The 14,229-nt window shown below is 43.0% G+C and overlaps 1 protein-coding gene across 2 annotated transcripts; it reads right to left on the bottom strand.

Moving 5' to 3' along the window:
* Positions 1 to 5,916: 5,916 nt before the first annotated feature.
* Positions 5,917 to 11,954, bottom strand: MARCKS (myristoylated alanine rich protein kinase C substrate). Of its 2 annotated transcripts, none has more exons than XM_008007284.3 (2): positions 11,422 to 11,954; positions 5,917 to 9,582 (listed from the first exon to the last, which is right to left on the bottom strand). In XM_008007284.3, the coding sequence occupies exons 1-2, from the start codon at positions 11,521 to 11,523 to the stop codon at positions 8,689 to 8,691; spliced, it is 996 nt and encodes a 331-aa protein (XP_008005475.3). In that variant the 5' UTR covers positions 11,524 to 11,954; the 3' UTR covers positions 5,917 to 8,688. The 2 variants fall into 2 exon arrangements, with proteins under 2 accessions (XP_008005475.3, XP_008005476.3); XM_008007285.3 differs by lacking the exon at positions 11,422 to 11,954 and adding an exon at positions 9,892 to 10,060.
* Between the last annotated feature and the right edge of the window lie 2,275 nt (positions 11,955 to 14,229).

Raw genomic sequence — 14,229 nt, 5'->3', positions numbered from 1 at the left:
ATGGGTGATAATGAAAGTTTGTCTTTATAAAAGTAACTGAAGAGCCCAGGCGTGGTGGCTCATGCCTGTAATCCCAGCACTTTGGGAGGCTGAGGTGGGCAGATCACTTGAGCTCAGAAGTTTGAGACCAGCCTGTGCAACATACCTAGACCCTGTCTTTAAAAAGAAAGAAAACATTTAAAACAGTAACTGAGTATCAGCTATTGTGGGCACACTGCCTATAGGTAGCCCTGCTCCACAAGAAGCAGTTTAAAAAAAAAAAAAAACTGAGCAGATAAATGAGAAAGGAATGATAATTACAATAACAAGATGTGGCAATCCTGATTTAATTAATGAATCTAAGCAAAAAGTAATGGCTTTGAATAGAATACAGAAAAGAAACAACTAAACATTACGTGCCTCCTGGTAGAAATATACACCATTAGCTGTGATTTCACCTTTTGAAACTGAATCTGATCAAGCCTCTAGATCTATTCATCAATTTACAGAAAACACAAGGGACAAAGAAAAGACAAAGGAACGTACTAAACTACAGCATGTGGTACAATCAGCAAAATTCATACCATGGAAACTATAGAACAAATAATTTAGTTTTTTGCAGAAATAAATTGCAAGGGAAAAATAAAGACATGGATAAAGACTCTTCAGAGATATGCTTACCAGATGCAATTTATGGATGTGTATTAGCGTTCTCCAGAGAAACAGAACCAAGAGGATATATATGGGTATATAAGAGGCAATTTATCATGGGAGCCAGCTCACATGATTATGGAGAGTGAGAAGTTCTACAACATCCCATCTGCAAGCTGTAGAACCAAGGAAGCCAATGTTGCAATTCAGTCTGAGTCTGAAGGCCAGAGAAACTGGGGGCATTGGTGTAGTCTTGGAGTCGGAAAGCTCAAGAACTTGTTGCTCTGATTTCCAAAGGCAGGAGAAGATGGATGTCCCAGTGCCAAGAGGGAGAGAATTTGCCCTTCTTCTCCTTTTCTTCTATTGGGACCCTTAATAGATTGGATGATGCCTGTCCATATTGACGAGAGTGGTTCTTCTCTACTCAGTTTACTGCTTCAAATGCTAGTCTCTTCTGAAAATTCTCTCACAGACCCACCCAGAAATGTTTTACTATCTGGCTATCCCTTAACCCAGTCAAGTTGACACATAAAATTAACCATCACAGAATGTTATTTGGATTCAGATTTAAATCAACAAAGTGTGAAAACGTAGTAAGATTGGAGAAATTTGTGCATTGACTGGATATCTAGTGACAAGGAATTTTTCATGTTTGCAGGTGTGCTAATGGTATTGTGGGTTTTGTTGAGTCTATATATTCTAAAAATACTTCCTAAAATAGTTACAGAAGAAAACATGTATAATCTGAAATTTGCTACGAAATTATCCAAGAGTGTGGGGTTGGGGAGTGAGTGGAGGTATAGACAAGTCAATCTTGGCCATGGGTTCATGTCCAAATTTCTTATTCTTATAAGGACACCAATCAGATTAGATCATGGCCCACTCTAATGGCCTGATTTTAACTTAATCACCTTTAAAGTTCTCTTCCCAAATACAGTCACATTCTGAGATACTGGGGGTTAAGGTATTAGTGGGAATTTGTGGGGACATAATTCAGTTCATAACAAGTCCATTCAGAATCTTGCCGTATTTATTTGTAATATCAATGCCATATAAACTGCTTAAAATGGTTACCTTCAATATTGGCTCAAAAGCTGAACTGTGTAAGCTGCTGGCATTAATCACCATGCTATACTTTGCAAGGCCCATAGCCCAACAATCCTAACCACTCCTTCACTTTCAGACTAATTCTATAGATCTATTTTCTCCAATATGGCAGTCACACATCAAGTAGTACACGCTTGAAATGTGGCTGATCCAAACTGGGATGTGTTGTAAGTATACATTACACTGGATTTCAAAGACTTAGCAAGAAAAAAAGAAAGTAAAATATCTCATTACTAGTTTTTGTATTGATTACATGTTGAAATGATAGTTTGGATATACTAAATTAAGTAGGTTATTAATTTCAGCTGCTCCTTCTTTCTTAAAAAATATGGCTAGTAAATAACTTTAAAATTATGTGCTCACATTGTATTTCTATTGGATGGAACTTTTAAAAAATATAGGTATCTGTCATTTGACCTAAGATTTGCTTCAAAGACTTTCTTAGGCTTCCAATGTATAACTCTCTCCAATAATCCCTTTCCTTTTTGCACCACATATTTGATAACCTAGGTGCAGAATTCTAGTGCTATATGCAGTTCTTAATTCACATTTCAAACCTAAAGAACATGTGCCTACTTCTTAGGCAGACAATATGTAATGCTAACTTAACAAATGACATTGAAATTTGTTATATTTATTGAAATCCTAAGTGATGGATAGTTCTGTTGCCTTTTACCATTTCCAAGGAAAAAGAGAAGCTATAATAATAGGAATTGACAAAGATACTCTCATTTTTCCTTTACCAGTGGTACTAGATATTCTCAGACTGGAGCAGTGGTTCACATCTGTAATCCCAACACTTTGGGAGGCCAGTGTGGGAGGATCACTTGATTCCAGGAGTTCAAGACTCCATTTCTACAAAAAAAATTAAAAAAAAAAAAAATCTGGGTATGGTGGCATACACCTGTAATCCCAGCTACTCTGGATGCTGAGGTGGGAGGATCACTTGAGTCTCAGAGGTCGAGGCTGCAGTGAGCCATGATTGTACCACTGCACTCCAGCCTGGGTGATAGAGTGACACTTTATTTCAAAACTAACTAAATAAATAATTTTAAAAAGATACTCTCATATTTCATTTACAAACACTAGAAAAAGTCTTATGCTCCAATTTTATCAAAACACTAGAACTGGGCTTATACATATTTCTAGAAATTTTTGCAATACTTACATATTTGCAGCTGCTAACTTTTATGACAAAGATAAATATTTCATTTTGCTTAAAAGTTGATGCTGAGAGGAGGAATTGTAGTTAGGAGTATTTCAGCATCAGTAATTTTTTACTTTTTCAGGAACATAAAATATGATTAACATCCACTGCTTATATTTCTTGGCAGGTTCAGTTGTATCTTACCCAGATTTTCATTTTAGTACAATTAATCCATATAGGTTCAATTAGGTAGATTTAAATGATCATCAAATGAGTATACTTATTTGGCAGCACAACAGTGGCTCAAAACCTACAGGATTAAAAACTTTGCAGTTTGGCTTATCATCTATATCCCTGAATGACAGTTTCCACAATCATCAAAGTAATCTTTAAGAATTGCTAAGAAATCAAATAATGAAAACATCAGTTTTTAAAAAAATTTTAAGGCATTGAAATAGGAAAAAAAAGCTTTTTGGAGAGTCAAGTTTTTATCAAGACTCCTTGTAATTAGATCTCTTTTTCACATCCTTAATTTTGATTGTCTCCTGTAAAAGTATTAAGGTCAACATAGAATCTCAAAATAATTATTTTTATAGTTGAAGTATCCTTCCAAACATTTCTTCAAGCAGTACTTTTGTACTTTTTTTTGTGGAGTTTGAGACCATTTTGGGGTGACGGGATTTCCTGTTTGGAGGACTGAGCTGGAGGAAAAAGGGGAGAGAGAGAGCACCCTGTTACAGAGAAAGCAAAATACTGTAGAAGTGGATTGCTGAGTATCTTGTTCCTTGAATGTACTTCAACACTGCACATTAGTAAGCATTATAAAGAATCAATGCAAACATTAATTTAGCTTTCTCAACATTATAGTCTTTAAATGAAATCCTTTAGATTTAAATTGATTGCTATAAAAGGTTTACTTTTTTTCCCTTCTTATATTTCCAGGGGCATACTATGCCACTTAGCTGTGTATTTAACTTCATTTAGCCTCTATCAAGGACCTAAAACAAAATGCTTATAAACAATGCTATTTTGTCTTGGCACAGTGGCTCACGCCTCTAATCCCAGAATTTTGGGAGGCAGAGGTAGGCGGATTGCTTGAGGCCAGGAGTTTGAGACCAGCCTGGCCAACATGGCAAAACCCCGTCTCTATGAAGAACACAAAAATTAGCCGGGCATGGTGGTGCATGCCTGTAATCCCAGCTATTAGGGAGGCTGGGGCACAAGAATTGCTTGAACCCAGGAGGTTGCAGTGAACTGCACTCCAGCCTGGGCAATCAGAGTGAGACCCTGTCTCAAAAAAAAAAAAAAAAAAAAAAGAAAAGCTCATATTTTGATACTAGATGGTTGTTAACTTTGTAATGTGGAGTTTGAGACCACAATTACCCCAGAATTCTATAAAGAGATACACAGTTTATTTTTGAACATTCAAATTTCAAGTCCCATAAACAAAAATTAAAAAAAAAAAATGTTTCATTCACATTTTCAACATCAATCTATAAAGAATTTTCTAAGAATGAAACATAACTTATATACCTAAATATGGGGCTTCCCTTACAGTGGTCTTGAGAGGTTTATTCATTCATTTAGTTGATGCTTTTAAGATTCAAAGTATTTTTAGAATTTAACAAGAAATGCCTAATATCCAGAAGACACTTTTTCTAAATGATGCTAAATCCTCATCTTTTGAGAAAAGGTATGGCTTATGGTAAGTCATTATCACTCAAAGTAAGAAAGAGATCAAACTACGTATTACCATTTTTTCTTAAATATGAGCTGTAACTATAAATAAGTACATTTCCATATGTCTCTGAAAGAGGAATTTCAGAAAATCTTTTGGGTTTCACAAATTCCAGGCAAAAAATTGATCTCAGTTTCACCTACCTACAACTTTAATGAAGAACATAGGTAAATAAGTAACACTGAAAAGATTGCTTTTTATAAATTCATTACTGACTGGCATATTACTAGAATAAAGATAAAATAGAAAAAAAAAAGACAATCTCATCAGTTTTAGTCAACTACACCCAAGTATATCTATTGAATACTTTTAAAATATTGGAAATATATAGGAAATCCTAAAGCTGTTGAAATTCACACCTAACCTTTCAAAAGTATTTATTTTCCATTTTCAGAATAGCATTCTTGAGTATAATTTAAAAAGAGTGCTGGAACTTGAATCCCCAACAGGGACTGGAACATTTACAGATTAAAAGCATTTTAAAATTCCTGTGTGGCACACTACTTTCATAGGATGTGGGGGGGGAAAAAAAATGCTCAATTTGCAGTGAATGATTAAAGGGAAGTTAAAAGCTAATAGATCTCTCACTTAAGTACTTTTAAAATTTCTCAAACTTGACTGAGGCTACATTAAACTATACTCCCCTACCAACTGCTAGTCAGGCATCTATCTAAAAAATATGGCTGCATGTCCAGGGATGGATGGTGGCTCACACCTGTAATCCTAAAACTTTGGGAGGCTGAGGCAGGAGGATCGTTTGAGGCCAGAGTTCAAGACCAGCCTGGGCAACATAGTAAGACCAGCCTATAAATAAATAAACTTATATATATATATATATATGGCTTTGAAAAGTACCTTACCCCAAATCCTTGACTTTAGTTGCAAGGTTACATTGTTTATATTTATATAAAAAAAAATTGCATTGTTTCTCAAATATGTTATCAAGTTCTATCATTAAAATTTTTAATTGGCTTGGGGGCATACAACTCACCTTCAGTGGATATAATTTTATATGTTAAGTATAATGCCAAGCATATCATTTAAATCTCTTAAACTGAATGCTTACCTTTAACACCTAAGATTTTAAAATTTTCTCTAGAAATATTTGCATTTTAAAATAAAATTTGTAAAAAAAAATCCTATTTTAGCAGGCTTGATTATATCAACTGGTAAAACTTTATTTTACAAGCAATAGGAATTGGATCAAATGATTATTATAACCCAGGGGAAGTATTTTGTAACCACAGCAAATGCCGTTATACATACTGCCAATACAGATTTAATAAGACAATACTGAACTGTACAAGAGTTATTTATTTTTCCTTAATCTCAAAGCTATTTTTAGTAATACAAAAAAGCCATATTAACATTTTTTTTTCCGTTAGAAAACATGATGTACAAAACTTTGGATGAAAAGATACGTCAAATTTCATTTAATTGCTTGGAGGAAAATCCACCAACTCCATCAATACCACCCAAAGTGTTTTAGGCAGTGAATAAAATCAAAATAATGCATCTTAATAAATTCCAGCTGTTAAAAGAACAAACTTAGCAATATATAACAGTTTGCTACACAGGATTTTTGACTATTCACTTTGGGAGTTATTTTTAAAAATCCACTTTTTTACTGAGTCCTACTACATACCAGGCACTGTACTTGGCCATCTAGGTAACTAAGAAAAAGTTGGTTAAGATACAGAAGGCTCATAAATCAGTCCTTTGGTTACCAAATTCAATTTTTAACTTTCAAACATCCTCCAAGATCAAGAAACCCTAACTAAAAATACACACCCTTCTAAGTGTTATTTGATTTTATTAGTAGCAAGGGTGTTTGGTAAGGTCATGAACCACTATTTTTGATCCATTATTCCAATTAAGAGTGCGTGTCAAAAGCTAATTTGTTATTTTTCTAATGAGTTTAAGATTTGGCATTCAGTTGTTACACATGTGGTTCAATGATTTATCATGAACCCTAAACTGCACACTGTTCAAAAACAGCAAAACAGATGTGCATTAAATGAAATAATGGTTTTTAATACATATCTTAAAATTCAATCAGTTTAGGGTCCAGTGAAGAAAAAGATAACCAGTCACCGGGTGGTAAAGGGCAGAGGAGGTAAACTAGTAAAGATTATTAATATTCAGTGAAGTATTATCGTCTATCTTATCCTTTGAGTAACAAGATGCTAACACACTTGCAAAAAAAAAAAAAAAAAAAAAAAAAAAGGCTTAAAACTACGCTAAAGGCCCATGAACTGACATCATCCATTCAACACCATTACTTTGTTACATAAACCTGTTTTCTTAAGGTATAACATATTAAGCAATAATTTGGAAATTAGGCAAGCACTAAGCAATTACAATAGCAGGTAATACACCATCAATTTTTGAAACACATTTGGCCACATTTCATGACCCATCTGCACTATGGATTCTATAGACTCTCAGTTTAAAATTTGTTTCTGGACCTGAATTACAAGAAAATGGCTTTATGAAATTTTCTCATAAGACATTTAAATAGTCTTAGGTTCACACCCCTTTTGTTCTAAATGATTTAATCTGACATGCTATATAACTACAATAAAAATAATTATGTTCAATTCTTAAATGAAAACTAAATGCCAATAAATGGTAACAGATTTGACATGGAATGTTGTAAGATCTTCCTCTACCTAATCTGACACTGCGGATTATGAATTTCAGAGCTTGAAAACTTCAGATTAAGAACCACAAGAAAATTTACTCTTGATGGCATGCAAGATCTTCCAAAACATTAACCTAAGACCTAGAAGTCTCAGTATTACTAGAACATAAAAAAACACAACAAATTTGTACATTTTATTCACATTTATTTTTCGCTTTTAGTGTGCTCACAGAAAATTAGAACACCTTAAGCAGGAGTTTAATAGCAATTTTTGTAAGCAAAGTTACATTCCATCTCTAAGTCAAATTGGTCAAAGCTTCTCCAGTATTTACAAAACATGATAGACAAGATGCTACACAAAACCATTGCATCTGAAGATTTTTTTTCCTTTATTCTCAAAGACGACTGGAAAAGAAAGCATTATCTGCTGTAATCAAAAACATACCACAGTATAAACAGTAACCATTCCACTTATCACAGCTTGGTTGAGTTTAAAATTTGTGTTTTAAAAGGTCCAAGATGACTGCAGTTTTACAAAAATGGGCAGGGTGGAAAGTTGCAAACTTCATGTGCTTCTGGATATCAAGATTTGTTTTTATACAATAGTCACAGTTAAAAACACCCTGCTGGTAATACATAATTACACTTTATTAAGGTCATAAACCAGCAATAAACAATAAAGCCTATACAACTTGTAGTTCTACTTAATCACTGACTGGTACAGCTAACATGAGATAAGTGAAAAGTTCCTATGGTTTAAATGAACTCCTAAGACTATGATCGTTTTTTTTTTTTTTTTAAATCTGGGTATTGGTGTTTTTTCTTTTTTCCTCTTTCCTTCTTAGTCAAGACTTGTAGTGTTGTAAACCTGCCTCACAAAATACATGGTAATAACTTTTCTTTAAAAAAAAAAAAAAAAAAAAAGACAGCCTTTACACAATTTCTAGTGGCACATTATTTTGGCAATGTTATGCACCACTTCAATTTCCCCATTGTGACCCCTATGACTTCATTTGATATCCCTTTTTGACCCACCCATCTCCTTCATATATGGGCATGTCCATAGATTGACAAAGAAAGTTTACATTTTTGAATAAAGATGCAAAGTATGCAAAAACATTAATACTGATGCGAAAAAATAAAAAATAAAAGAGAAACAAGGCAGAGGAAGAAGGTGTTTAAGCTCTCCTCGACCTGTTGGAATGGTGGTTAACAGAATGATTTGAGATGGGATCTGTGGGCGGGGGGGGGGGGGGGGAGGGAGAAAAAAAATTTGGTGCTTAAAAAAAGTAAAATAAAAAAAGACATCTTTAAAATCAATCCCTGGTTATAGACAAGTTCTCCAAAACCAGTACCTGGCACCACTCCAACAAACAAACAGGGGAGAAAAGTTCTTCGATTATCTCACAAAATCTTGCTCTTTTACTCTGCCGCCTCCGCTGGGGGGGCTTCTGGACTGCACTCGGGCTGGGCCTCCTGTGAGGGGGCTGCGCAGGCTGACGAGGCGGCGGCGACCGCGGGCTCCTCTGCGGGGGCGGCCTCCTGCTCCGGGGGCGCGCCGGGCCCGGCGGCCGAGGGGGCCTCGCAGGCGGCGGCGCTGGCCCCGGCCTCCTCGGCCTTCTTCTCCTCTACCTTGCTGGGCTCCTCGGCGGCCTTGGTCTCGTCGCTGGCGGGTGGCTTCTCTGGCGCGACAGCAGCCTCCTCGGGCTTGGCCTCCTGCGGGTCGCCACCCGCCGCCCCCTCCTCGCCAGCTGCCGCCTCCTCGCCCGGCGCCGCTGCTTGCTCCCCGGAGGCCGCGCCCGCCTCGGCGGCGGCCGCAGCGGCGCCCCCGGCGGCCTCGTCCTTGCCGCCTTCGGCAGCGGGCGCCTCGGCCTCACCGCCTTCTCCAGCCTCCTTCTTGTTCTTCTTGAAGGAGAAGCCGCTCAGCTTGAAAGACTTCTTGAAGGAAAAGCGCTTCTTTTTTTTTTTCGGGGTCTCGTTGCTGGGCGAGGGCGTGGCCCCGTCCTCGGCCTTGGGCGAAGACGTCGAGGAGGCGGCCGACGCGGCCTCTCCCTCCGCGGCCGTGGGCGAGCCGGGCTCGGCAGCCTCGCCCTCCGCGGGGGCCTCCTTCTCTACCGGGCTGGCCCCGGCCTCGGGGGCGGCGGCGGCTGGCTCATCTTTCTCGGCTGCGGAGGGCGACGCCGCGCCACTCCCGGCTGCCGCGGGCTCCTCCTTGTCGGCGGCCGGGGCGCTGCCGTTGGCCTGCAGCTCCTCCTTGGCGCCCGACTCGGCGGCCGCGGGCGAAGCGTCGCCGTTTACCTTCACGTGGCCATTCTCCTAAGAGGCAGAGAAAGCGGGAGCGTCACTGAAGCGGCCGGGGCGCCGCCATTCCCGCCCCCAGCCCTGGACCGGGAGGGACCCGCTTCCCGCTAAGGCCCCTGTGGCCATCGAGATCCCACCCCCGCCGTTACGGGGAGGCGCGGGTGGATGCCCAGACGAGAGCCCCACGAACGAGGAAATGGGCACCGCTGCCTGGAGACCCCCCTCCCAAAACACAACTGTAGCCCCCAAGTAGAACAGTGACCAGCCAGCCATTCAGCAAGTGCCCTAAAGATGAAGTTCGAAACGTAGCAAGCAAAGGCTAACCATGCCAGCCCTCGCCTTATGGGGGGCTTAGGGGAAAAAAGGTGCCAAGGAATAGTTGACACAGCAGACGCCCTTTGGAAGAAGGCACAGAGCCAGAGCTGGTGGTCCGCGCCTACGTTTCACATCCCTCTTTAGCCCTAAATACATAAAGGCCTCTTCAAAAATACCAGGAATTCCCAGGGGGACCACAGCACTCGAGCCAGGAGCCCCTCCCCGCACGGGGCCCTTCGAGGTCCTGCGCCCGCTCAGGGCCTTGGGACCGGCAGGGGGCACTGTGCCTCCACTGCGCCGGGCTAGGGGCAGGCAGGCGAGGAGGGGCGGAGTCGCCGGGCCACCCCGCCCTGCCCAGCCGGGCCCTGCCCGCAGGCCGAGGCGCCCCCGAGCCCGGATCGCGCAGCTCAGCAGTCCGCAAACAAAGCTCAGGTGGCTTCCTGGCCTCTTGGTCGGTCTGAAACCAACAAGGCAGGGGGAAACCCATTATTTCTGAGGTCTCGCCTCTGCTTCCACGCCCACCTTCCCCTGTGATTCTGCGAAGCCTGGGCGCTCCTCGGCGGTTCATTTTGCATTTTTAACGGGTTTAAAGCCTCTTTGGCAGACTTCGCTTTCCCCAGTAGGTTAGAGCAGGCGAAGCGACACGATCTTTTCTCTAGGAAAAGAGGCGTGGTGGGTGCCCAGTGTTTGCGAAGCAGCCACCCATTGCCGACCTCTCGGGTCCACCCAACCGTGGCTATCTGCCTGGGTCCAGGCAGCGCCGGGCGGCCCCCCGCGGGTGGTCGAGGCGCCACGCACAAGAACAATCCCGACCCAAACGCACGAACCGCCTCTTTTTGACCATCTGGAAAGGTTCTTAAAGGACCTCCGAGTGTTCCCACCCCACAGATACCATTTAAAAATCAAATGGGTGTGTAATTTCACGGACAGCTACGAATAAAGATTTAGGACAGTGGGAAAGCCCCATCAAAAGGTACCGAAGCCCTCTGTCCAACCGCAGCCAACCACCTTTCCAAGAACCCAGGGAACGCCGCCGCGGCATACAATAAGACAGCCCTTCCCTCCTCGCCTTTCTCCACCACCATCCCCACTGCGCCCCCCTTTCCCGACTCCCCCACCCCCCACACACAATCACACCACCAGTTCAGAAATCTCGAAGACAATCTAGCTTCGACAACAAACCCGAGAGCTACCCAAACACCATTGTGCCCCCAAACACAAATGCAACCTGGCTGGGGGCGGGGGAGGAGGGCACCTAGCTAGTCACGTTCTGCCAATCTCCAAACCACGCCATTTTAGACGATTTATCACTCCTTTCCTCCCGTCTACTCAAGAATTCTACAGGATTCTAAGGAACCACTCCTTTGGGGTGGGGGGAGACCCCTGCTATAAAAAATACACAATTTAGGCTATCCATTCCATTCAACTTTCAGACTAGAATCCAGCCACACTCCTCTCCACGAATGAGCCTTGGGAGCCACCAGGAGGGAAGGAGAGAAAGACACCAAGTAAATGACCACAACCACAGGTAGAATTTACCTGCCCGTTCGCTTTGGAAGGCGACGAGGCCACAGCCGCCTCCCCGGGCCTCTCCGCGGCGGCTTCTCCCTTCGCTGCGGTCTTGGAGAACTGGGCACCCATGCTGGCTTCTTCAACAAAGAAACTCAACAGATCCAAGAGGGGAAACAAAGAGCCTCCGGTTGGTGTAACGACGGGGCGAGCAGCAGCAGCAGCAGCAGCGGCGGCGGCAACAGCGGCAGCGGCACACACACCGGAGGGAGGGGGGTGGGGGTGGTGGAGAAGACAGAACAGAACCGATTAAATACACTCCGGATAAAAAAATTTTAGTCGTAGAGATCAAAAAGCAGCAGCACACGAGGGAGGGAAAAAGGGTGGAAAAGTCGAGCACAAAAAAAGGAGCCCAAGTGTAGTTCGAAAAAAAAAGAAGTAATAAAAAAATCCCAGATTTGTAGCCGCACTGTAGACAAGAGGAAAATGGAGAAATCTCCCTGGTTGCTAATAAGATGCGGGGTCCAACGCCCAAGTGCACAGATGAATGGGCTCGCGGGCGCTGACGCGGCCCCCGCGCGCGTCGGCCAATCCGCGCGCCGCACACAAAGCAGGGGGCGGGGTCTGCGCGCCTGGCGAACAATGGAGCCGCGCTTTGCAAACGGTTTGAAAATCAGCCTCAGATCGAGAATTAATGTCCTCCAAATAAATAAATCAATTAAAAAATACTTGGCACTCGCCTCTCTCTGCTTGAAAATAATAATGCATTTCTTGATTGGCTTGCTTTGTTTGGAATTAATTAACGCGGGAGGGGGGTAGTTGTGCATCGGGGCGGAGAAAGCGTTAACTTGACTCGCATTGACTCTCGTCGGTCTATATCCGTGTGTCTCTCTCTCCACTCGCTCCCCTCCCCCATCTTTCCGTGTGTTTATGTGTATGTGTGTTTATGCGAGTGTTAAAGACAATGGTCGTGATTTGTGTGTTTGCAGCATGCTTTCTTTCCTCCTCTCTTTTTCCATATTGGCTTTACAGATAATGCGCAGGGTTTGTTTCTTCAACTGCTGCAATGGTTAAATCGTCCCAAATTGAAAGGTATTTAAACCACGAAGATCGAATTTCATCAAGCGAGATCGCAAGTTAGAATTAGGTCTGTAGGCCAGATGTGGAAAATGCAAAAGCGGCAGACAGCGAAGCCACACTCCCTTCCCTCTCCCACATTGGCATGCAATAAAATATTTTGAGATTGGCCTTGGGCGCTCAACAAATTCCCCCTTCTCTGGCTATTCCCAATTAGTAATAGTTTTTTTCCACAATTCAAAGTGAAAGCCATTTATAGAAGATCGAAACTCTTCGCGTTTTATCACTGTTTGAAATGACATAATTTTCCTCTGTGGTGAAATGAGACACAGCCTCGAGTAGACGAATCCATATTTACAGTTGGGATGTTATTCGCGTCAATATGGATCGTTTTCAGCCTACTGCCAGAATCGAATGGACTCTTTTTGAACGTGTGAGTGTGTGAATGCGCACGCAGGCGAATGTGCTCCTGGAAGGAAGGGAGGCAGCAATGATGACATTCTAAACCGGATTGCAGTTCTAAGGAGAAATGTTCTGCATGTTGAGAGATAGCAAGATCCCTGAGCTCTCCAAGTCTAACTTGGGTTAGAGGAAAAGCTTCTATAATGGTACACAGGATACCTCCATCTGTCACTGCACTCCTTGCCACCGAAGTACCAGACGCTATTTGTGTGTGAGAGACAAGGCACTGACTTAAAGTATGGGGGGTGAGGGGAACCAAGGAAACAGCTTAATAAGCATTTTCTTCCCAAAGTTTTCACTCGTGGCAAAATCAGACCACCTTTTCTCGTTTACATTTGGTGATCCTGCAAGAAATAATCTTTCGCTTATGAAGGTGAGAAGCAGTCGAGGGAATGGTTCATTTCTCCTGGTGCTGGCTCTGAATTCTCAAACAGTTTTATTTTCTGCTCACTGTAGGGAAATAGGTCACACTCTGAGTGAAAAAGACGGTTGGTTCAAGCCAATAACTCTTTGTTCAAGCGTTGCTTTGAAAATCACCAAGCTGAACATTGTTACGTGAAGCTTCGTCTTCTCACTGTTCAGTTCCTTCAGATGTATTATTCGACCATGGTCATATTCCCCACAGCTGATGTAAAGACGTTTCCGTAGAAATGCATCTTGCCAACAAACGTGTTATTACCCTTAAGAAAGCCCGCTGGCCTGGCCCACGACCCCAGCCGCAAGAATGGACGCGAATCCCTTGTATTAGCAGTTCCAACTTGAAAAGCCAACTGGGCTGATCCGACACCACCATCCAGGCGATTCCCAAAAGCCCATTTAAGGCTCTTGATTTCCCCCCACCCCCAACGTGAATCATGCCCCTTCCTCTGCATCCCCCTCCTATTTTAAATTGGGGTGACTGCTAGCTCGCTTTCGGATTTTCTCCCAGACGCGTCCTTCGCCCTCCATTTGGGGGCTGCTTTTATTGCTCCTTTGTTACCAGGCTGCCGTGTAGCTTTCCCCCCTTTTCTTTCTCGTACGCCTATTTGCCTGGTATCGGCTGGTCTCCCTGGCAACGGCCAAGGAAGATTCGGAACACGGGGCCGGGGGAGGGGGAAGAGGCGGAGCCGGCGCTGGGGGGTGACGGTGGGCGGGGGGGCGGGGGCTGGGAGTGGTGGAGGGGAGAGGGGCCGAGTGAGAGACTGGGAGACAGACTGCGAAGCAGATGGCCGCGCGAGGGGGCGGGGTGAGGGCGGGGAGGGGCGGGGGGACAGCCCCAGCGTCAGGGGCGCGAGGGAGCCAATCAATTCCCGCAGCAGC

The sequence above is a fragment of the Chlorocebus sabaeus genome, chromosome 13 (assembly GCF_047675955.1).
Source record: "Chlorocebus sabaeus isolate Y175 chromosome 13, mChlSab1.0.hap1, whole genome shotgun sequence".
In the NCBI taxonomy this organism is placed as follows: Eukaryota; Metazoa; Chordata; class Mammalia; order Primates; family Cercopithecidae; genus Chlorocebus; species Chlorocebus sabaeus.
This window is presented reverse-complemented; position numbering and strand designations above follow the sequence as displayed.

Excerpts from the sequence above, each read along its gene's own strand:
- MARCKS (XM_008007284.3), bottom strand. The coding sequence starts at position 11,523 with ATGGGTGCCCAGTTCTCCAAGACCGCAGCGAAGGGAGAAGCCGCCGCG. Across the intron at positions 9,583-11,421 it reads CTTCCAAAGCGAACGGGCAG|GAGAATGGCCACGTGAAGGT; the intron begins GTAAATTCTACC and ends TCTGCCTCTTAG.